The sequence below is a fragment of the Oncorhynchus keta genome, chromosome 2 (genome assembly GCF_023373465.1).
Source record: "Oncorhynchus keta strain PuntledgeMale-10-30-2019 chromosome 2, Oket_V2, whole genome shotgun sequence".
Classification (NCBI taxonomy): Eukaryota; Metazoa; Chordata; class Actinopteri; order Salmoniformes; family Salmonidae; genus Oncorhynchus; species Oncorhynchus keta.
The window spans coordinates 2,882,501-2,909,056 of record NC_068422.1 but is presented as its reverse complement, the minus strand read 5'-3'; the positions used below and the strand labels follow the sequence as shown (position 1 = coordinate 2,909,056).

At 41.0% G+C, this 26,556-nt stretch overlaps 2 protein-coding genes across 2 annotated transcripts in view; one reads left to right on the top strand and one right to left on the bottom strand.

Moving 5' to 3' along the window:
* The window catches only part of LOC127909421 (uncharacterized), a 202,774-nt gene that overhangs the window by 3,632 nt on the left and 172,586 nt on the right, over positions 1–26,556 (top strand). The gene's annotated exons all lie outside the window — the stretch shown is intronic.
* Positions 1–26,556, bottom strand: part of LOC118378207 (integrin alpha-9-like) — a 185,405-nt gene that overhangs the window by 105,034 nt on the left and 53,815 nt on the right. Inside the window, 5 exon segments of the mRNA XM_052470796.1 lie at positions 3,682–3,842; positions 10,459–10,613; positions 18,721–18,766; positions 21,146–21,236; positions 22,903–22,997. Coding sequence (XP_052326756.1) covers positions 3,682–3,842; positions 10,459–10,613; positions 18,721–18,766; positions 21,146–21,236; positions 22,903–22,997 — 548 coding nt within the window.

Genomic DNA, 26,556 nt, shown 5'->3' with positions numbered 1-26,556 from the left:
ACAGTGTTGTTTTAACTGTTATGACTGCTTGCATGTCACATTTGCCCTGATCCAGCAAGCTGCAGGATAAAACCACTCAACCAGACAACTGTTGAACTTTCACACACATGCACACACACCTATAGCCAATATACACTGGTCAAAAGAATTAAGGGAACACTAAAATAACACATCCTAGATCTGAATGAATGAAATATTCTTATTAAATACTTTTTTCTTTACATAGTTGAATGTGCTGACCACAAAATCACACAAAAATGATCAATGGAAATCAAATGTATCAACCCATGGAGGTCTGGATTTGGAGTCACACTCAAAATTAAAGTGGAAAACCACACTACAGGCTGATCCAACTTTGATGTAATGTCCTTAAAACAAGTCAAAATGAGGCTCAGTAGTGTGTGTGGCCTCCACGTGCCTGTATGACCTCCCTACAATGCCTGGGCATGCTCCTGATGAGGTGGCGGATGGTCTCCTGAGGGATCTCATCCCAGACCTGGACTAAAGCATCCGCCAACTCCTGGACAGTCTGTGGTGGATGGAGCGAGATGTCCCAGATGTGCTCAATTGGATTCAGGTCTGGGGAACGGGCGGGCCAGTCCATAGCATCAATGCCTTCCTCTTGCAGGAACTGCTGACACACTCCAGCCACATGAGGTCTAGCATTGTCTTGCATTAGGAGGAACCCAGGGCCAACCACACCAGCATATGGTCTCACAAGGGGTCTGAGGATCTCATCTCGGTACCTACTGGCAGTCAGGCTACCTCTGGCAAGCTGTGCGGACCCCCAAAGAAATGCCACCCCACACCATGACTGACCTACCGCCAAACCGGTCATGCTGGAGGATGTTGCAGGCAGCTGTCACGTCTGTCACGTGCTCAGTGTGAACCTGCTTTCATCTGTGAAGAGAACAGGCCACCAGTGGCGAATTTGCCAATCTTGGTGTTCTCTGGCAAATGCCAAACATCCTGCACGGTGTTGGGCTGTAAGCACAACCCCCACCTGTGGACGTCGGGCCCTCATTACCACCCTCATGGAGTCTGTTTCTGACCATTTGAGCAGGCACATGCACATTTGTGGCCTGCTGGAGGTCATTTTGCAGGGCTCTGGCAGTGCTCCTCCTGCTCCTTCTTGCACAAAGGCAGAGGTAGCGGTCCTGCTGCTGGGTTGTTGCCCTCCTACGGCCTCCTCCACGTCTCCTGATGTACTGGCCTGGTCTCCTGGTAGCGCCTCCATGCTCTGGACACTACGCTGACTGACACAGCAAACCTTCTTGCCACAGCTCGCATTGATGGTCCATCCTGGATGAGCTGCACTACCTGAGCCACTTGTGTGGGTTGTAGACTCCGTCTCATGCTACCACTAGAGTGAAAGCACCGCCAGCATTCAAAAGTGACCAAAACATCAGCCAGGAAGCATAGGAACTGAGAAGTGGTCTATGGTCCTCATCTGCAGAACCACTCCTTTATTGGGGGTGTCTTGCTAATTGCCTATAATTTCCACCTGTTGTCTATTCCATTTGCACAACAGCATGTGCAATTTATTCTCAATCAGTGTTACTTCCTAAGTGGACAGTTTGATTTCACAGAAGTGTGATTGACTTGGAGTTACATTGTGTTGTTTAAGTGTTCCCTTTATTTTTTTGAGCAGTGTATATTATAGCCAATGTTCCCTCTAAGCTGCGCACTGCTCCCTTCGGACTGCCATGCAGAAGAAATATCAGCCCTCGCAGAACGAGACTGAACTTCCCTCAACTTTCTAGAGTTTTCCCCTTGAGTTAACACTATCAACGTTTCCCTCAACTGTGGAAATTGTGCTCGAATCAACAAAATATTAGCCACCTTCAACGTAACATACTGAAAAAAAACTATGCAAGACTTATTAGTATGCAACACTAACTGTGCAAGAGATTTTCTTGTGGAGCGCATCGGAGTAGGATTTTATTGCATTGACAGCCATGACTCAGGCCCATACTCTTAACCAATCAGAGCTGCAGTAAGCCAATATGCAAATAGACCATTGCCATATATGGATCTGTGCCATTCACTTTGAACTGGACTGTTTACAGTATGAGGGGTCGCGAATAGATATGCTTGAGATCAAAGCGAGAGCTGCATGTAGCCACCTGTGCAAATTTGTTAATGTTCTTTGCTAATTAGTTATTAGCACAGTTATAGCTCATTTCTAGACAACAATGGGGGAGTGGTTGCTTCCTACAAGAGCACTTCAAGCCATCTTTGAAAAGCGAGTCAGGTAAAGAGCTTTTTTATGTTTTAAAGGGGCAGTGTTATATTTTGAAACAGTCTTCAATAAGCTAAGTAGTCAACAGGCAGAGGGTAGCATAATTTGACTGATTAATTGTATTTTGTGGTTTCTTGCGTCAAACAACACATTTTCAGTCACTTCCTTGTCTGAAGGTGAAGTGGATAAACAGGTTATTCATGTCAAGCACTGCATGTTTTTTCTAAAGTCTCATGGAATGTAGATTTTTCTACATTTAACACCAATCATTGCTGCTACTGTAGGCTGAATGATAGAATGTTATGGGATGCATTCTTCTCCATTTTTATCGATTGTAGGCCACTCTGGTAGGACTACATTATGATCAAACATCCACAGTAGAATACTTGGCCCCTGTTATAACTGGAATTTAAAGGGGGTTCAGCCTCAGTGTTCACTGTAAACGTGTGTTGAAAGTTGCACAGCAGACCTGAAATTTGCTCAGTGCTGAAAAAAAATGAGAAGGAACAATGATTATAGCCAACATGATTCACCTTTGTTTTGTTTGCCTTGCCTACAATTTCAACATTGTTTTGCGCCTGTCAAAACTATTAAGACTGAACGGGAGTTGCCACCGGAGATGCTATGGGGATTGAACGTCGCTTCAGAACATCAAAACAAACAGAAAGAAAACAGCTTGACAAACACTGCTTGAATAACCCAGTTGCCATGAGAAAGAGTTCAGTGGAGGACATGGACACAATAGCTCCAACTGAACCAGCTAACTGGGACAAATAGGGCAACATCAGGGCACATCACATCTTAACGACATCATATCTAGTTGTAAACATGTTTTCTGGATGAGAAGTCATGGTCCTTCTGTAGCTCAGTTGGTAGAGCATGGCGCTTGTAACGCCAGGCTAGTGGGTTCGATTCCCGGGACCACCCATACGTAGAATGTATGCACACATGACTGTAAGTCGCTTTGGATAAAAGCGTCTGCTAAATGGCATATTATATTATATTATTATTATATTATACAGTATACTATCACCTTAACCTGGTGGCACACAACACAGTCTGGTGTGTGAGACTACAACCCACTGGTCTCTGTTGGTCAACCAGAAGATGTCTTCTTGACGTTAAACAAACTTCCTTATACAACCAGTATACAACCTGACCGTGACTTTACGACAAAAAAACTGATAATCATTGCAACCAGCTTTGACCGCTGGGGACACTCTGCTCTGAGGAAAAGGGACCTTTCTTTTGTGATCTCTACAGGAATTGAACCCACAACCTTGGCATTGCCAACCACAGGCCCACATTTTATTGATTTATTTTATTTCACCTTTATTTAACCAGGTAGGCCAGTTGAGAACAAGTTCTCATTTACAACTGCGACCTGGCCAAGATAAAGCAAAGCACTGCGACAAACTAAATGACTTCTAGGGACTCACCTTAACATATGCAGTGTACTGTTGGCAATCCTCTCTGTTGATGTCCAGACTGAGCTCGTTGCTCATTGAGCTGATCTGGGCTCCGTTCTGAATGAAGTACACTCTGGAAGACTGGCTCCTCTGCCTCTTATCCACATCAGCTGTCAGATTATACAACAACTCTGGGGAGAGAGGAGAGAGACCAGCTGTCAGGTTATACAACAACTCTGGGGAGAGAGGAGAGAGACCAGCTGTCAGGCTATACAACAACTCTGGGGAGAGAGGAGAGAGACCAGCTGTCAGGCTATACAACAACTCTGGGGAGAGAGGAGAGAGACCAGCTGTCAGGCTATACAACAACTCTGGGGAGAGAGGAGAGAGACCAGCTGTCAGGCTATACAACAACTCTGGGGAGAGAGGAGAGAGACCAGCTGTCAGGCTATACAACAACTCTGGGGAGAGAGGAGAGAGACCAGCTGTCAGGCTATACAACAACTCTGGGGAGAGAGGAGCGAGACCAGCTGTCAGGTTATACAGCAACTCTGGGGAGAGAGGAGAGAGACCAGTTGTCAGGTTATACAACAACTCTGGGGAGAGAGGAGAGAGACCAGCTGTCAGGCTATACAACAACTCTGGGGAGAGAGGAGAGAGACCAGCTGTCAGGTTATACAACAACTCTGGGGAGAGAGGAGAGAGACCAGCTGTCAGGTTATACAACAACTCTGGGGAGAGAGGAGAGAGACCAGTGGTCAGGTTATACAACAACTTTGGGGAGAGAGGAGAGAGACCAGCTGTCAGGTTATACAACAACTCTGGGGAGAGAGGAGAGAGACCAGCTGTCAGGTTATACAAGAACTCTGGGGAGACAGGAGAGAGACCAGCTGTCAGGCTATACAACAACTCTGGGGAGAGAGGAGAGAGACCAGCTGTCAGGTTATACAGCAACTCTGGGGAGAGAGGAGAGAGACCAGCTGTCAGGTTATACAGCAACTCTGGGGAGAGAGGAGAGAGACCAGTTGTCAGGTTATACAACAACTCTGGGGAGAGAGGAGAGAGAACAGCTGTCAGGTTATACAACAACTCTGGGGAGAGAGGAGAGAGACCAGCTGTCAGGCTATACAACAACTCTGGGGAGATAGGAGAGAGACCAGCTGTCAGGCTATACAACAACTCTGGGGAGAGAGGAGAGAGAACAGCTGTCAGGTTATACAACAACTCTGGGGAGAGAGGAGAGAGACCAGCTGTCAGGCTATACAACAACTCTGGGGAGAGAGGAGAGAGAACAGCTGTCAGGTTATACAACAACTCTGGGGAGAGAGGAGAGAGACCAGCTGTCAGGTTATACAACAACTCTGGGGAGAGCGGAGAGAGACAAGCTGTCAGGTTATTCAACAACTTTGGGTTGAGAGGAGAGAGACCAGCTGTCAGGTTATACAACAACTCTGGGGAGAGAGGAGAAAGACCAGCTGTCAGGTTATACAACAACTCTGGGGAGAGAGGAGAAAGACCAGCTGTCAGGTTATACAACAACTCTGGGGAGAGAGGAGAGAGACCATCTGTTTTGACCGCCTTTGAGCCAGTGGATTACTGAAGAAAACGCGCCAACAAAACTGAGTTTTTGGGATATAAAAGAGGGCCTTTATCAAACAAAACAAACATTTATTGTGTAGCTGGGACTCTTGTGACTGCAACCAGATGAAGATCTTCAAAGGTAAGTGATTCATTTTATCGCTATTTCTGACTTTCGTGACTCCTCTACTTGGTTGGAAAATGTTTGTATGCTTTTGTAAGCGGGGCGCTGTCCTCACATAATCGCATGGTGTGCTTTCGCCATAAAGCCTTTTTGAAATCTGACAAAGCAGCTGGATTAACAAGAAGTTTTTCTTTTAACCAATGTATAACACTTGTATTTTCATGAATGCTTATTATTACTATTTCTGTATTTTGAATTTGGTGCACTGCAATTTCACCGGATGTTGTCGAGGTGGGTCGCTAGCTGCACGCCAGCGCCAAAGAGGTTTTAAGGAGTTTGCTCGAGGATTCTTTTTTTACAATTCATTTTTTAAAATTGTTTATCTACTTCAAGCAACACAAATACCAAACATTATTCAAGAGGATCAACATACACGGAGTACACAAAACATTATCCAAGATGATCAACAAACACGGAGTACACAAAACATTATTCAAGATGATCAACATACACGGAGTACACAAAACATTATCCAAGATGATCAACATACACGGAGTACACAAAACATTATCCAAGATGATCAACATACACAGAGTACACAAAACATTATCCAAGATGATCAACAAACACGGAGTACACAAAACATTATCCAAGATGATCAACATACACGGAGTACACAAAACATTATCCAAGATGATCAACAAACACAGAGTACACAAAACATTATCCAAGATGATCAACATACACTCAGTATACAAAACATTATCCAAGAGGATCAACATACACGGAGTACACAAAACATTATCCAAGATGATCAACATACATGGAGTACACAAAACATTGTCCAAGATGATCAACATACATGGAGTACACAAAACATTATCCAAGATGATCAACATACTCGGAGTACACAAAACATTATCCAAGATGATCAACAAACACGGAGTACACAAAACATTATCCAAGATGATCAACAAACACGGAGTACACAAAACATTATCCAAGAGGATCAACATACACAGAGTACACAAAACAATATCCAAGAGGATCAACATACACGGAGTACACAAAACAATATCCAAGATGATCAACATACATGGAGTACACAAAACATTATCCAAGATGATCAACATACACAGAGTACACAAAACATTATCCAAGAGGATCAACATACACAGAGTACACAAAACAATATCCAAGAGGATCAACATACACGGAGTACACAAAACAATATCCAAGATGATCAACATACATGGAGTACACAAAACATTATCCAAGATGATCAACATACACAGAGTACACAAAACATTATCCAAGATGATCAACAAACACGGAGTACACAAAACATTATCCAAGATGATCAACAAACACGGAGTACACAAAACATTATCCAAGATGATCAACAAACACGGAGTACACAAAACATTATCCAAGATGATCAACAAACACGGAGTACACAAAACATTATCCAAGATGATCAACAAACACGGAGTACACAAAACATTATCCAAGATGATCAACAAACACGGAGTACACAAAACATTATCCAAGATGATCAACAAACACGGAGTACACAAAACATTATCCAAGATGATCAACAAACACGGAGTACACAAAACATTATCCAAGATGATCAACATACACTCAGTATACAAAACATTGTGAACATTATGCTTCAGACACCTTGTAGAGTCCATGCCCCGACTAATTAAGGCTGTTCTGAGAGCAAAGGGGTGTGCAACTCAATATTAGGAAGGTGTTCCTAATGTCTGGTATACTCAGTACATGTCCTCCAAATGCTTTCAAACATTTCTGTTTATAATATACCATATCTAAAGGGACATAGTTCTGTTTCTTCTCCAGTTTGGTATCGAAGGTGTTTAAATTGATAGCTATACATTTTTTTTGCAGCAATTAGACTTAGATTACAAAACTTTCTCTGATATTGATCAACAATATTTTCATTTCTGAACAGACATCATTTTTTTGAAATCCGTGGAATCAATCATCGTCACGCACGAGCAAACACACACACACGTGCGCGCACACATACACAGTCTGCAGTAAGTGCCACAGAGTGGTGAAATGCTGTAAAACAGTTGGAGGGACAGCAGCATAGACCCCAGTCAGAACCAAAAGGGTACTGTGTGTGTGTGTGTGTGTGTGTGTGTGTGTGTGTGTGTGTGTGTGTGTGTGTGTGTGTGTGTGTGTGTGTGTGTGTGTGTGTGTGTGTGTGTGTGTGTGTGTGTGACATTGATTCATTCCACGTGTGCACGCTTATGTGTGTACGGGAGCGCCTTCCATGAGCTCACCCTGCCAGGCGGAAAGGAGGGGCGTTGAGTGTTCATTACCGGCCCAGGCGTCGTTACCAAACTATACCAGCAGGCTACTTCCCTGTCCTGGGGGGGATCAAGCATGACCAAACCCACAGACACAACCATGACCACAACACACCTAAACAGTCAACCAGGGCCACACCTAAACCAAATATTTTTTATAACTACGCCAAGATAAACCACAGCCTGTAATTTCCAATGGGAGCAAATGATTCATAATGGGCAGAAAAAAGCAAAGGTGGGCAGAGCCAAGCAGGAGCTAGCGAGATCCTATGGGCACATTTTAGCATGTATTTGAATATTTCCGCTACGGAACGCCTACTCTGAAGTGTGCGTGTGCAATAACTCAATTTGCTATTGCACTCTTTGTAAACAACACATTTTTTTTTACTTTGCAAAGGGGAAGGTCTACAAAACTTAGTCTACTCTGTTGTAAGAGATTGTAGTTTTGGGAACAAAAAACTGTACAGAGATCAAATGTTTCATCGGTAACAAAATTAGCCAAATGCCGGACAAAATCCATCTCGCTCCATTTTCTCCCACCATATTTGGTAGTGAGTGGAAATGCCAAACAGATACCTCAGATTTATATATTGAAAAAAATGTAAACACCACATGCTACAAATTTCAAAGATTTTACTGAGTTACAGTTCATATTAGGAAATCAGTCAATTGGAATGAATGAATTAGGCCCTAATCTATGGCTGGGAATACAAATATGCATCTGTTGGTCACAAATACACTATATATACAAAAGTATGTGGACACCCCTTCAAATTGTCTATTTCAGCCACATTGTATAAAATCGAGCACACAGATATAAAATCTCCATAGACACACATTGACAGTAGAATGGCCTTACTGAAAAGCTCAGTGACTTTCAACATGCCACCGTTCCAACTAGTCAGAGCTGCCCCGGTCAACTGTAAGTGCTGTTATTGTGAAGTGGAAACATCTAGGAGAAACAATGGCTCAGCCGCGAAAGTGGTAGGCCACACAAGCTCACAGAACAAGACTGCAGAGTGCTGAAACATGTAAAAATTGTCTGTCCTCAGTTGCAACACTCACGACCAAATTCCAAACTGCCTCTGGAAGCCACGTCAGCACAATAACTGTTTGTCGGGAGCTTCATGAAATGGGTTTCCATGGCCAACAAGCCTACGATCACCATGCGCAATGCCAAGCATCGGCTGGAGTGGTGTAAAGCTCCCACCATTGGACTCCGGATCAGTGGAAACGTGTTCTCTGGAGTGATGAATCATGCTTGACCATCTGGCAGTCTGACGGACTAATCTGGGTTTGGCGGATGCCAGGAGAACGCTACCTGCCCCAATGCATAGTGCCAAATGTAAAGTTTGGTGGAGGAGAAATAGTGGACTGGGGCTGTTTTTCATGGTTCGGACTTGGCCCCTTAGTTCCAGTGAAAATAAATCTTAACGCTACATCATACAATGGCATTGAATTTGAACGCTGACTGTGAGCCAGGCCTAATCGCCGAACCTCACTAATGCCCTTGTGGTTGAATGGAAGCAAGTCCCTGCAGCAATATTCCAACATCTAGTGAAAAGCTTTCCCAGAAGAGTGGAGGCTGTTACAGCAGCAAAAGAGGGACCAACTCCATTTTAATGCTTATGATTTTGGAATGAGATGTTTGACGAGCAGGTGTCCACATACCTATGGTCATGTAGTGCACCTTAAAAACAAAAAGGTAGGGGCGTGGATCAGAAAACCAGTCAGTATCTGGTATGATCCTTGTAACATGTGGCCATGAATTATCATGCTGAAACATGAGGTGATGGCGGATGGATGGTACGACAATAGGCTTCAGGATCTCATCTCAATACATCTGTGAATTACAATTGCCATCGATAAAATGTGATTGTGTTCGTTGTCCGTAGCTTATGCCTGCCCATACCATAACCCCACCACCATATGGCACTTTGTTCACAATGTTGACATCAGCAAACTTCTCGCCCACATACACATGGTCTGAGTAAATTATCTGGTAACAGCTCTGGTGGACATTCCAGCAGTCAGCATGCCAATTACACGCTCCTTCAAAACTTCAGACATCTGTGCCATTGTGTTGTGTGACGAAACTGCACATTTTAGAGTGGCCTTTTATTGTCCCAAGCACAAGGTTCACCTGTGTAATGATCATGCTGTTTAAATCAGCTTTTTGATAAGTCAAACCTTCAGGTTGAGAGAAATAAGCTTTTTTGTGTGTATGGAACATTTCTGAGATGTTTTATTTCAGCTCATGAAACACGGGACCAACACTTTACATGTTGTGTTTATATTTTTGCTCAATGTACATCCGGTAAAACTGGCTCATTGTTCTATCTGTGCCTGAACAGTCAACCAGGACCACACCATAACAGTCAATGAGGACCACACCATAACAGTCAACCAGAACCACGCCATAACAGTCAACCAGGACCACGCCATAACAGTCAACCAGGACCACGCCATAACAGTCAACCAGGACCACGCCTTAACAGTCAACCAGGACCACGCCATAACAGTCAACCAGGACCACGCCATAACAGTCAACCAGGACCACGCCATAACAGTCAACCAGGACCACTCCATAACAGTCAACCAGGACCACTCCATAACAGTCAACCAGGACCACTCCAGAACAGTCAACCAGGACCACTCCAGAACAGTCAACCAGGACCACTCCATAACAGTCAACCAGGAACACGCTAGAACAGTCAACCAGGACCACGCCAGAACACAGATGTGTGTAGTTGTATTAGTGCTCACCTATCTGTCCTGGCAGGTGTTTTCCTCTGAAGAGCAGGCAGACTCTTGCGTTGAAACAGTTGAGGTGTTGTGGTCCCTCGTGACACTGAGGCACAGAGATGTTGATGGAGACAGGCAGGTAGATAGACACCTCCACAGTGATCACTGGCCGGGACCTAAACACCAAATATAACATGGTGTCAATGGACCTACAACCAATACAATACAACATAGTGTCAATGGACCTACAACCAATACAACATAGTGTCAATGGACCTACAACCAATACAATACAACATAGTGTCAATGGACCTACAACCAATACAACATAGTGTCAATGGACCTACAACCAATACAATACAACATAGTGTCAATGGACCTACAACTAATACAATACAACATAGTGTCAATGGACCTACAACCAATACAATACAACATAGTGTCAATGGACCTACAACCAATACAATACAACATAGTGTCAATGGACCTACAACCAATACAATACAACATAGTGTCAATGGACCTACAACCAATACAACATAGTGTCAATGGACCTACAACCAATACAATACAACATAGTGTCAATGGACCTACAACTAATACAATACAACATAGTGTCAATGGACCTACAACCAATACAATACAACATAGTGTCAATGGACCTACAACCAATACAATACAACATAGTGTCAATGGACCTACAACCAATACAATACAACATAGTGTCAATGGACCTACAACCAATACAATAAAACATAGTGTCAATGGACCTACAACCAATACAATACAACATAGTGTCAATGGACCTACAACCAATACAATACAACATAGTGTCAATGGACCTACAACCAATACAATACAACATAGTGTCAATGGACCTACAACTAATACAATACAACATACTGTCAATGGACCTACAACCAATACAACATAGTGTCAATGGACCTACAACTAATACAATACAACATAGTGTCAATGGACCTACAACCAATACAACATAGTGTCAATGGACCTACAACCAATACAACATAGTGTCAATGGACCTACAACCAATACAATACAACATAGTGTCAATGGACCTACAACCAATACAACACAACATAGTGTCAATGGACCTACAACCAATACAATACAACATAGTGTCAATGGACCTACAACTAATACAATACAACATAGTGTCAATGAACCTACAACCAATACAATAAAACATAGTGTCAATGGACCTACAACCAATACAACATAGTGTCAATGGACCTACAACCAATACAATACAACATAGTGTCAATGGACCTACAACCAATACAATACAACATAGTGTCAATGGACCTACAACCAATACAACATAGTGTCAATGGACCTACAACCAATACAATACAACATAGTGTCAATGGACCTACAACCAATACAATACAACATAGTGTCAATGGACCTACAACCAATACAATACAACATAGTGTCAATGGACCTACAACCAATACAATACAACATAGTGTCAATGGACCTACAACCAATACAATACAACATAGTGTCAATGGACCTACAACCAATACAATACAACATAGTGTCAATGGACCTACAACCAATACAATACAACATAGTGTCAATGGACCTACAACCAATACAACATAGTGTCAATGGACCTACAACCAATACAATACAACATAGTGTCAATGGACCTACAACCAATACAATACAACATAGTGTCAATGGACCTACAACCAATACAATACAACATAGTGTCAATGGACCTACAACCAATACAATACAACATAGTGTCAATGGACCTACAACCAATACAATACAACATAGTGTCAATGGACCTACAACCAATACAATACAACATAGTGTCAATGGACCTACAACCAATACAATACAACATAGTGTCAATGGACCTACAACTAATACAATACAACATAGTGTCAATGAACCTACAACCAATACAATACAACATAGTGTCAATGAACCTACAACCAATACAATAAAACATAGTGTCAATGGACCTACAACCAATACAATACAACATAGTGTCAATGGACCTACAACCAATACAATACAACATAGTGTCAATGGACCTACAACCAATACAATAAAACATAGTGTCAATGGACCTACAACCAATACAATACAACATAGTGTCAATGGACCTACAACCAATACAATAAAACATAGTGTCAATGGACCTACAACCAATACAATACAACATAGTGTCAATGGACCTACAACCAATACAATACAACATAGTGTCAATGGACCTACAACCAATACAATACAACATAGTGTCAATGGACCTACAACCAATACAATAAAACATAGTGTCAATGGACCTACAACCAATACAACATAGTGTCAATGGACCTACAACCAATACAATACAACATAGTGTCAATGGACCTACAACCAATACAATAAAACATAGTGTCAATGGACCTACAACCAATACAACATAGTGTCAATGGACCTACAACCAATACAATACAACATAGTGTCAATGGACCTACAACCAATACAATACAACATAGTGTCAATGGAGCTACAACCAATACAATACAACATAGTGTCAATGGACCTACAACCAATACAACACAACATAGTGTCTATGGACCTACAACCAATACAATACAACATAGTGTCTATGGACCTACAACTAATACAATACAACATAGTGTCAATGGAGCTACAACCAATACAATACAACATAGTGTCTATGGACCTACAACCAATACAATACAACATAGTGTCTATGGACCTACAACCAATACAATACAACATAGTGTCAATGGACCTACAACTAATACAACATAGTGTCAATGGACCTACAACTAATACAACATAGTGTCTATGGACCTACAACCAATACAATACAACATAGTGTCTATGGACCTACAACCAATACAATACAACATAGTGTCAATGGACCTACAACCAATACAATACAACATAGTGTCAATGGACCTACAACCAATACAATACAACATAGTGTCAATGGACCTACAACTAATACAATACAACATAGTGTCAATGGACCTACAACCAATACAATACAACATAGTGTCAATGGACCTACAACCAATACAATACAACATAGTGTCAATGGACCTACAACCAATACAATACAACATAGTGTCAATGGACCTACAACCAATACAATACAACATAGTGTCAATGGACCTACAACTAATACAATACAACATAGTGTCAATGGACCTACAACCAATACAATACAACATAGTGTCAATGGAGCTACAACCAATACAATACAACATAGTGTCAATGGACCTACAACCAATACAATACAACATAGTGTCAATGGACCTACAACCAATACAATAAAACATAGTGTCAATGGACCTACAACCAATACAACACAACATAGTGTCAATGGACCTACAACCAATACAATACAACATAGTGTCAATGGACCTACAACCAATACAATACAACATAGTGTCAATGGACCTACAACCAATACAATACAACATAGTGTCAATGGACCTACAACCAATACAATACAACATAGTGTCAATGGAGCTACAACCAATACAATACAACATAGTGTCAATGGAGCTACAACCAATACAATACAACATAGTGTCAATGGAGCTACAACCAATACAATACAACATAGTGTCAATGGACCTACAACCAATACAATACAACATAGTGTCAATGGACCTACAACGAATACAATACAACATAGTGTCAATGGACCTACAACCAATACAATAAAACATAGTGTCAATGGACCTACAACCAATACAATACAACATAGTGTCAATGGACCTACAACGAATACAATACAACATAGTGTCAATGGACCTACAACCAATACAATAAAACATAGTGTCAATGGACCTACAACCAAAACAATACAACATACAACTATGTTCCACTGTATGTGTTTATATTACTATGTTCCACTGTATGTGTTTATATTACTATGTTCCACTGTATGTGTTTATATTACTATGTTCCACTGTATGTCTATATACTACTATGTTCCACTGTATGTCTATATACTACTATGTTCCACTGTATGTCTATATACTACTATGTTCCACTGTATGTGTTTATACTACTATGTTCCACTGTATGTCTATATACTACTATGTTCCACTGTATGTGTTTATATTACTATGTTCCACTGTATGTGTTTATATTACTATGTTCCACTGTATGTGTTTATATTACTATGTTCCACTGTATGTCTATATACTACTATGTTCCACTGTATGTCTATATACTACTATGTTCCACTGTATGTCTATATACTACTATGTTCCACTGTATGTGTTTATACTACTATGTTCCACTGTATGTCTATATACTACTATGTTCCACTGTATGTGTTTATATTACTATGTTCCACTGTATGTGTTTATATTACTATGTTCCACTGTATGTCTATATACTACTATGTTCCACTGTATGTCTATATACTACTATGTTCCACTGTATGTCTATATACTACTATGTTCCACTGTATGTGTTTATACTACTATGTTCCACTGTATGTCTATATACTACTATGTTCCACTGTATGTGTTTATATTACTATGTTCCACTGTATGTCTATATACTACTATGTTCCACTGTATGTGTTTATACTACTATGTTCCACTGTATGTGTTTATACTACTATGTTCCACTGTATGTGTTTATACTACTATGTTCCACTGTATGTCTATATACTACTATGTTCCACTGTATGTGTTTATACTACTATGTTCCACTGTATGTGTTTATACTACTATGTTCCACTGTATGTGTTTATATTACTATGTTCCACTGTATGTCTATATACTACTATGTTCCACTGTATGTCTATATAGTACTATGTTCCACTATATGTGTTTATACTACTATGTTCCACTGTATGTCTATATACTACTATGTTCCACTGTATGTGTTTATACTACTATGTTCCACTGTATGTGTTTATACTACTATGTTCCACTGTATGTCTATATACTACTATGTTCCACTGTATGTCTATATACTACTATGTTCCACTGTATGTGTTTATACTACTATGTTCCACTGTATGTCTATATACTACTATGTTCCACTGTATGTCTATATACTACTATGTTCCACTGTATGTGTTTATATTACTATGTTCCACTGTATGTGTTTATACTACTATGTTCCACTGTATGTGTTTATACTACTATGTTCCACTGTATGTCTATATACTACTATGTTCCACTGTATGTCTATATACTACTATGTTCCACTGTATGTCTATATACTACTATGTTCCACTGTATGTCTATATATTACTATGTTCCACTGTATGTCTATATACTACTATGTTCCACTGTATGTCTATATACTACTATGTTCCACTGTATGTCTATATACTACTATGTTCCACTGTATGTGTTTATACTACTATGTTCCACTGTATGTCTATATACTACTATGTTCCACTGTATGTGTTTATATTACTATGTTCCACTGTATGTCTATATACTACTATGTTCCACTGTATGTGTTTATACTACTATGTTCCACTGTATGTGTTTATACTACTATGTTCCACTGTATGTGTTTATACTACTATGTTCCACTGTATGTCTATATACTACTATGTTCCACTGTATGTCTATATACTACTATGTTCCACTGTATGTGTTTATACTACTATGTTCCACTGTATGTCTATATACTACTATGTTCCACTGTATGTGTTTATACTACTATGTTCCACTGTATGTGTTTATACTACTATGTTCCACTGTATGTCTATATACTACTATGTTCCACTGTATGTCTATATACTACTATGTTCCACTGTATGTGTTTATACTACTATGTTCCACTGTATGTCTATATACTACTATGTTCCACTGTATGTGTTTATACTACTATGTTCCACTGTATGTGTTTATACTACTATGTTCCACTGTATGTCTATATACTACTATGTTCCACTGTATGTCTATATACTACTATGTTCCACTGTATGTGTTTATACTACTATGTTCCACTGTATGTCTATATACTACTATGTTCCACTGTATGTCTATATACTACTATGTTCCACTGTATGTGTTTATACTACTATGTTCCACTGTATGTGTTTATACTACTATGTTCCACTGTATGTCTATATATTACTATGTTCCACTGTATGTCTATATACTACTATGTTCCACTGTATGTCTATATACTACTATGTTCCACTGTATGTCTATATACTACTATGTTCCACTGTATGTCTATATACTACTATGTTCCACTGTATGTCTATATATTACTATGTTCCACTGTATGTCTATATACTACTATGTTCCACTGTATGTCTATATACTACTATGTTCCACTGTATGTCTATATACTACTATGTTACACTGTATGTGTTTATACTACTATGTTCCACTGTATGTCTATATACTACTATGTTCCACTGTATGTGTTTATATTACTATGTTCCACTGTATGTCTATATACTACTATGTTCCACTGTATGTCTATATACTACTATGTTCCACTGTATGTCTATATACTACTATGTTCCACTGTATGTGTTTATATTACTATGTTCCACTGTATGTGTTTATACCACTATGTTCCACTGTATGTCTATATACTACTATGTTCCACTGTATGTGTTTATATTACTATGTTCCACTGTATGTGTTTATACCACTATGTTCCACTGTATGTCTATATACTACTATGTTCCACTGTATGTGTTTATATTACTATGTTCCACTGTATGTGTTTATACCACTATGTTCCACTGTATGTCTATATACTACTATGTTCCACTGTATGTGTTTATATTACTATGTTCCACTGTATGTGTTTATACCACTATGTTCCACTGTATGTCTATATACTACTATGTTCCACTGTATGTGTTTATATTACTATGTTCCACTGTATGTCTATATACTACTATGTTCCACTGTATGTCTATATACTACTATGTTCCACTGTATGTCTATATACTACTATGTTCCACTGTATGTGTTTATATTACTATGTTCCACTGTATGTCTATATACTACTATGTTCCACTGTATGTCTATATACTACTATGTTCCACTGTATGTGTTTATACTACTATGTTCCACTGTATGTGTTTATATTACTATGTTCCACTGTATGTGTTTATACCACTATGTTCCACTGTATGTCTATATACTACTATGTTCCACTGTATGTGTTTATATTACTATGTTCCACTGTATGTCTATATACTACTATGTTCCACTGTATGTCTATATACTACTATGTTCCACTGTATGTGTTTATACTACTATGTTCCACTGTATGTGTTTATACTACTATGTTCCACTGTATGTCTATATACTACTATGTTCCACTGTATGTGTTTATATTACTATGTTCCACTGTATGTCTATATACTACTATGTTCCACTGTATGTGTTTATACTACTATGTTCCACTGTATGTGTTTATATTACTATGTTCCACTGTATGTCTATATACTACTATGTTCCACTGTATGTGTTTATACTACTATGTTCCACTGTATGTGTTTATATTACTATGTTCCACTGTATGTGTTTATACTACTATGTTCCACTGTATGTGTTTATATTACTATGTTCCACTGTATGTGTTTATATTACTATGTTCCACTGTATGTGTTTATATTACTATGTTCCACTGTATGTGTTTATACTACTATGTTCCACTGTATGTGTTTATACTACTATGTTCCACTGTATGTCTATATACTACTATGTTCCACTGTATGTGTTTATATTACTATGTTCCACTGTATGTCTATATACTACTATGTTCCACTGTATGTGTTTATACTACTATGTTCCACTGTATGTGTTTATATTACTATGTTCCACTGTATGTCTATATACTACTATGTTCCACTGTATGTGTTTATACTACTATGTTCCACTGTATGTGTTTATATTACTATGTTCCACTGTATGTGTTTATATTACTATGTTCCACTGTATGTCTATATATTACTATGTTCCACTGTATGTGTTTATACTACTATGTTCCACTGTATGTCTATATATTACTATGTTCCACTGTATGTGTTTATATTACTATGTTCCACTGTATGTGTTTATACTACTATGTTCCACTGTATGTCTATATACTACTATGTTCCACTGTATGTCTTTATACTACTATGTTCCACTGTATGTCTTTATACTACTATGTTCCTATATCTACACTAGCATAGTCCCAATTACAATTGAGCAACGTATTGGGCCTGCATTCAAGGTGGTATGCTGGTATGTACATTGGAACAAAGCCTGACTTACAACCACTTACCTCAATAACACCACGCTATCAGCCATAAATGCACCAATGGTAATATCTGCAATGAAAGAACAACCAATGAGCGCAGCAGATTTCTCTCATTCTTTGAAGATATAGCACGATGCACAAAGGTCATCATTAACAAGTGATGACCTTTGTGGGTCCTCATACCTGTTGTTTTCTGTTCTAGTTCTAAATGTCCACGATTGATGTGGAGCCCAGTAACAGGAGTGTTACTGGCTAACCAGTAACCACTCAGAGTCAGACAGACAAGAGTGTTACTGGCTGACCAGTAACCACTCAGAGTCAGACAGACAGGAGTGTTACTGGCTGACCAGTAACCACTCAGAGTCAGACAGACAGGAGAACGACTGAACAATGCAACAAAGATCTTTGGACATTCTTTACTTTGTCTGCTGATTCTGAGTTCATTTTATGTATTCATTTCTAAATCTAATCAAGCAGGTACAGTTGAAGTCAGAAGTTTACATACACCTTGGCCAAATATATTTAAACTCAGTTTTTCACAATTCCTGACATTTAATCCCAGTAAAAAATTCCCTGTTTTAGGTCAGTTGGCATCACCACTTTATTTTAAGAATGGGAAATGTCCGAATAAAAATAGAGAATTATTTATTTCAGATTGTATTTCTTTCATCACATTCCCAGTGGGTCAGAAGTTAACAAACACTCAATTTGTATTAAATTGTTTAACTTGGGTCCAACATTTTGGGGAGCCTTCCATAAGCCTTCCACAATAAATTGGGTGAATTTTGGCCCATTCCTCCTCACAGAGCTGGTGTAACTGAGTCAGGTTTCTAGGCCTCCTTGCTCGCACACACTTTTTCAGTTCAGCCCACAAGTTTCCTATAGGATTGAGGTCAGGGCTTTGTGATGGCCACTCCAAGTCCTTGACTTTGTTGTCCTTAAACCATTTTGCCACCACTTTGGAAGTATGTTTGGGGTCATTGTCCATTTGAAAGACCCATTTGCGACCAAGCATTAACTTCCTGACTGATGTCTTGAGATGTTGCTTCAATATATCCACATAATTTTCCTAACTCATGATGTCATCTATTTTGTGAAGTGCAACAGTCCGTCCTGCAGCAAAGCACCCCCACAACATGATGCTACCACCCCCTTGCTTCACGGTTGGGATGGTGTTCTTGAGGCTTGCAAGCCTCTCCCTTTTTCCTCCAAACATAAAGATGGTCATTATGGCCAAACGGTTCTATTTTTGTTTCATCAGCCCAGAGGACATTTCTCCAAAAATTACGACCTTTGTCCCTGGATCTTGTCTCTACGATCTTTTTCTGTGGATATAGATAATTTAGCACGTGTTTCCTCCAGGATCTTCACAAGGTCCTTTGCTGTTGTTCTGGGATTGATTTGCACTTTTTGCACCAAAGTACGTTCATCTCTAGGAGACAGAACGCGTCTCCTTCCTGAGTGGTATGACGGCTGCATGGTCCCATGGTGTTTATACTGGCGTACTATTGTTTGTATAGATGAACGTGGTACCTTCAGGCGTTTGTAAATCTCTCCCAAGGATGAACCAGACTTGTGGAGGTCAACAATTGTTTTCTGAGGTCTTGGCTGATTTATTTTTATTTTCCCATGATGTCAAGCAAAGAGGCACTGAGTTTGAAGGTAGGCCTTGAAATACATCCACAGGTACACCTCCAATTGACTCAAATTATGTCAATTAGCCTATCAGAAGCTTCTAGAGCCATGACATCATTTTCTGGGATTTTCCAAGCCGTTTAAAGGCACAGTCAACTTGGTGTATGTAAACTTCTGACCCACTGGAATTGTGATACAGTGAATTATAAATGAAATAATCTGTCTGTAAACAATTGTTGGAAAAATGACTTGTGTCATGCACAAAGTAGATGTCCTAACCAACTTGCCAAGCTAGCTAGTTTGTTAACAAGACATTTGTGGTGGTTGAAAAATGAGTTTTAATGATTCCAACTTAAATGTATGTAAACCTCCGGCTTCAACTGTATATAATAACAACATGAAGTTGAGATGTAGGTCCTAGGTGTTCCATTAGCCCTACACCTAGTGTTGGCTATGTTGAATTGTAGGTCCTAGGTGTTCCATTAGCCCTACACCTAGTGTTGGCTATGTTGAGATGTAGGTCCTAGGTGTCTCATTAGCCCTACACCTAGTGTTGGTTATGTTGAGATGTAGGTCCTAGGTGTTCCATTAGCCCTACACCTAGTGTTGGTTATGTTGAGATGTAGGTCCTAGGTGTTTCATTAGCCCTACACCTAGTGTTGGTTATGTTGAGATGTAGGTCCTAGGTGTTCCATTAGCCCTACACCTAGTGTTGGTTATGTTGAGATGTAGGCCCGAGGTGTTTCATTAGCCCTACACCTAGTGTTGGCTATGTTGCATCATGTCTGTATTGTACTGTATAATATGACCCTACCTGGATATCCATTGCTGTCCATGTCCACATTGCCAGAGATTGATTGGCCGAACATCTGGAGGGTGGGGTTAATGCTCTGTCCAGACACTCTCTGCAATGAATGATATAAAACGTGAGATAGAACATATACATACATGCAAGCACACACACTGACCTGAAGACCAAACACTGTGAATACATTACTGTAGCAGTAGGGATCAGAGTCATACCGTCTAACCGTTTGAAGCACCAGTCTGCTACTATAACAGACTACTACCACCACTATAACAGACCACTGTCTACTACCACCACTATAACAGACCACTGTCTACTACCACTACTATAACAGACCACTGTCTGCTACCACTACTAAAACAGACCACTGACTGCTACCACTACTATAACAGACCACTGTCTACTACCACTACTATAACAGACCACTGACTGCTACCACTACTATAACAGACCACTGTCTACTACCACGACTATAACAGACCACTGTCTGCTACCACTACTATAACAGACTGAATAAGGCTAGGGTTGGAGAAGACTATTACATTTCACCTGATACTGTATCTCTGTATCTTTCAGTAGATAAAGCTGATGGACTGCTGATGGACCCTACTCCCTATGTAGTGCACTACTTTGACCTGGGACATATTGGCTAAGTAATGCCATTTGGGACTCACTCTGTATAATGTTTCATGGGGCTAATATCCATTGTGGGGATCCTTTGTTCTGCATTTCCTTCGTTCTGCACTCCTGTGTTTGTGTGAGTGTGTCTTGACATTCGATGAGTACTTTGTACCGGACTACAGGTTAATGAAAACACACTCCTGTGTTTGTGTGAGTGTGTCTTGACATTAGATGAGTACTTTGTACCGGACTACAGGTTAATGAAAACACACTCCTGTGTTTGTGTGAGTGTGTCTTGACATTCGATGAGTACTTTGTACCGGACTACAGGTTAATGAAAACACACTCCTGTGTTTGTGTGAGTGTGTCTTGACATTCGATGAGTACTTTGTACCGGACTAGAGGTTAATGAAAACACACTCCTGTGTTTGTGTGAGTGTGTCTTGACATTAGATGAGTACTTTGTACCGGACTACAGGTTAATGAAAACACACTCCTGTGTTTGTGTGAGTGTGTCTTGACATTCGATGAGTACTTTGTACCGGACTACAGGTTAATGAAAACACACTCCTGTGTTTGTGTGAGTGTGTCTTGACATTAGATGAGTACTTTGTACCGGACTACAGGTTAATGAAAACACACTCCTGCGTACGTGTGAGTGTGTCTTGACATTAGATGAGTACTTTGTACCGGACTACAGGTTAATGAAAACACACTTCTGTGTGTGTGTGAGTGTGTCTTGACATTAGATCAGTACTTTGTACCGGACTACAGGTTAATGAAAACACACTCCTGTGTGTGTGTGTGCGTGGGTGCGTGCGTGTGTGTGTAAAATCTCCTCCCAGGATAACATTACCACCTGGGTCATTATAACACATTGGTCAGAGGTTGCTTCCCAAATGGAACCCTATTCCCTATTCAGTGCACATAGGGATCTGTTGAAGAGTAGTGCACTATAGGGAATAGGGTGTAATTGTGGATACTGCTGCTGTGTCAACATAGATGTAGCTGTGATCTTATCTTTATTGCTAACATAATACGGTGTGTTTGTACGCGCTCACTAAACTAGAATTGAAAAACAGATTATGATGCACCCAAGGTGTTGATTACTTGTTGTGTCTAACCATTGAAAGTGTCTTTACCATAGAATATTTGGTGACGATTCCTGTGGCATCACCATGGTAAATGTAAACCGCTCCACCGTAGTCATCTTCTTTGGGTGCTCCTATGGCCACATCTAGAGAGAAGGAGAGAGAGAGGCAGAGAGAGAGAGAGAGAGAGGCAGAGAGAGAGAAAGGCAGAGAGAGAGAGAGGCAGAGAGAGAGAGAGGCAGGAGAGAGAAAGGCAGGGAGAGAGAGAGAGGCAGGGAGAGAGAGGCAGGGGGAGAGAGAGAGAGGCAGGGAGAGAGAGAGGCAGGGAGAGAGAGAGAGGCAGGGAGAGAGAGGCAGGGAGAGAGAGAGAGCAGGGAGAGAGAGAGGCAGGGAGAGAGAGAGAGGCAGGAGAGAGGAGGGAGAGAGAGAGGGCAGGGAGAGAGAGAGAGGCAGGGAGAGAGAGAGAGGCAGGGAGATAGAGAGAGGCAGAGAGAGAGAGAAAGGCAGAGAGAGAGAGAGGCAGAGAGAGAGAAAGGCAGAGAGAGAGAGAGGCAGAGAGAGAGAGAGGCAGAGAGAGAGAGAGACAGAGAGAGAGAGAGGGAGAGAGAGAGAGAGAGAGAGAGAGAGAGAGAGAGGGAGGGAGAGAGAGAGGGAGGGAGAGAGAGAGAGGGAGGGAGAGAGAGAGAGGCAGGGAGAGAGAGAGAGGCAGGGAGAGAGAGAGGCAGGGAGAGAGAGAGAGGCAGAGAGAGAGAGAGGCAGAGAGAGAGCACATTAAATGTTTTGTCCTAGCACTACACAGCTGATTCAAATAATCAAAGCTTGATGATGAGTTGGTTATTTGAATCAGCTGTGTAGTGCTAGGGCAAAAACCAAAACATGCACCCAGGGGGTGCCCCAGGACTGAGTTTGGGAAACCCTGTCTTAAAAGACAAGTGTTGTCAGTGCCCATAAACCCCAATATGATACCTCTGTGAGAGTGGAAACAGAACCATAAAGCTGAAGGCAAAATGATCATACTTCGACTGCATCCCACATGTCACCCATAGGTAGGGCTCTGGTCAAAAGTTGTGCACTATGCAAGGAATAGGGTGCCATTTGGGACGAAGACTACGCCCCCTTATCCTCCCTGGCAACAAAACCTGGAAATTGCCTTTTAAAAACAAAATCAGTTTTTCAGTGATATTGTTATAGCATGTCTCAGTGAAAAGTGAATGTTTTAAAACTGAATCATGTCATGGATAAGGAAGTCTTCAAGGTTTATAATGTGATTTAGCAACATACATGTACCTCCTCATATTTATTTTACATGGTCAACTATGGGGCGTTGAAAGCTGAAAGAAATTCTGAAAGAAATGTAAACATACTGAATGTAATTGTTAGGTATAAAGTTGTTGTATGGCTTATCTTGAACTTTTCTTGTGAATTCGTCTTATCTAAAAAGCTGGAATCATATTGAGTGGAAATTGGCAACAGATTTTGATGCGGACATTCAAAAATCAGAGTTGTTTCCATCAAATTGACATAAAATAACCTTTGCGGTTAAATGCCCATGTACCAAATAAAAAAGCACAAGTTAAACAGGTTTCCATCGCATTTCAAACTCTACTGATGGTTTTGTCTCAAAAAAGGATGTGTTATATAGCGAATGTGCCCACTCTGGTATTGGCACGTGTGCTCTAGCCAACAGCTCGGGTATAGTCTACCTGATGAGATTATTATGGTCATAAATAGCAAGATTATGTCAAACGGCAGCTAGGCATCGATCATCATGTCACCAGAATAAGACCCTCAATATTTATTGGAAAAGAGCATCAAGTTCGTCACCTTGCACTTTCACCACCCTGTGAAGTTCATCAGAACATATTTCATCTGTAGCCTAATAAACTGTATGCTTTCCTGAGTTGTAGTGGGAGGAACACACAACATGTGTGTTGCGACTCCAAGTTTATATATCTGCTATAGCTGGGTGTGTATGCTATATCTGTGTGTGTGTGCTATATCTGGGTGTGTGTGTGTGTGTGTGTGTGTGTGTGTGTGTGTGTGTGTGTGTGTGTGTGTGTGTGTGTGTGTGTGTGTGTGTGTGTGTGTGTGTGTGTGTGTGCTATATCTGGGTGTGTGTGCGTGTGCTATATCTGGGTGTGTGTGCTATATCTGTGTGTGTGCTATATCTGGTGGTGTGTGTGCTATATCTGTGTGTGTGTGCTATATCTGGGTGTGTGTGCGTGTGCTATATCTGTGTGTGTGTGCGTGTGCTATATCTGTGTGTGTGTGCGTGTGCTATATCTGTGTGTGTGTGCGTGTGCTATATCTGGGTGTGTGTGCTATATCTGTGTGTGTGCTATATCTGGTGGTGTGTGTGCTATATCTGTGTGTGTGTGTGTGTGTGTGTGTGTGTGTGTGTGTGTGTGTGTGTGTGTGTGTGTGTGTGTGTGTGTGTGTGTGTGTGTGTGTGTGTGTGCTATATCTGGGTGTGTGTGCGTGTGCTATATCTGGGTGTGTGTGCGTGTGCTATATCTGGGTGGGTGTGCTATATCTGTGTGTGTGCTATATCTGGTGGTGTGTGTGCTATATCTGGGTGTGTGTGTGTGTGTGTGTGTGTGTGTGTGTGTGTGTGTGTGTGTGTGTGTGTGTGTATGCTATATCTGGTGCTGTGTGTGCTATATCTGTGTGTGTGTGTGTGTGTGTGTGTGTGTCTGTGTGTGTGTGTGTGTGTGTGTGTGTGTGCTATATCTGGGTGTGTGTGCGTGTGCTATATCTGGGTGTGTGTGCGTGTGCTATATCTGGGTGTGTGTGTGCTATATCTGGTGGTGTGTGTGCTATATCTGGTGGTGTGTGTGCTATATCTGGGTGTGTGTGTGTGTGTGCTATATCTGTGTGTGTGTGTGTGTGTGTGTGTGTGTGTGTGTGTGTGTGTGTGTGTGTGTGTGTGTGTGTGTGTGTGTGTGTGTGTGTGTGTGTGTGTGTGTGTGTGTGCTATATCTGGGTGTGTGTGCATGTGCTATATCTGGGTGTGTGTGCGTGTGCTATATCTGGGTGTGTGTGCTATATCTGGGTGTGTATGCAATATCTGTGTGTGTGCTATATCTGGCGGTGTGTGTGCTATATCTGTGTGTGTGTGTGTGTGTGTGTGTGTGTGTGTGTGTGTGTGTGTGTGTGTGTGTGTGTGTGTGTGTGTGTGTGCTATATCTGGTGCTGTGTGTGCTATATCTGTGTGTGTGTGTGTGTGTGTGTGTGTGTGTGTGTGTGTGTGTGTGTGTGTGTGTGTGTGTGTGTGTGTGTGTGTGTGTGTGTGTGTGCTATATCTATGTGTGTGTGCGTGTGCTATATCTGGGTGTGTGATCTCCCATCTGGATTACTGCAACTCGCTGTTGGCTGGGCTCCCTGCCTGTGCCATTAAACCCCTACAACTCATCCAGAATGCCGCAGCCCGTCTGGTGTTCAACCTTCCCAAGTTCTCTCACGTCACCCCGCTCCTCCGCTCTCTCCACTGGCTTCCAGTTGAAGCTCGCATCCGCTACAAGACCATGGTGCTTGCCTACGGAGCTGTGAGGGGAACGGCACCTCAGTACCTCCAGGCTCTGATCAGGCCCTACACCCAAACAAGGGCACTGCGTTCATCAGCCTCTGGCCTGCTCGCCTCCCTACCACTGAGGAAGTACAGTTCCCGCTCAGCCCAGTCAAAACTGTTCGCTGCTCTGGCCCCCA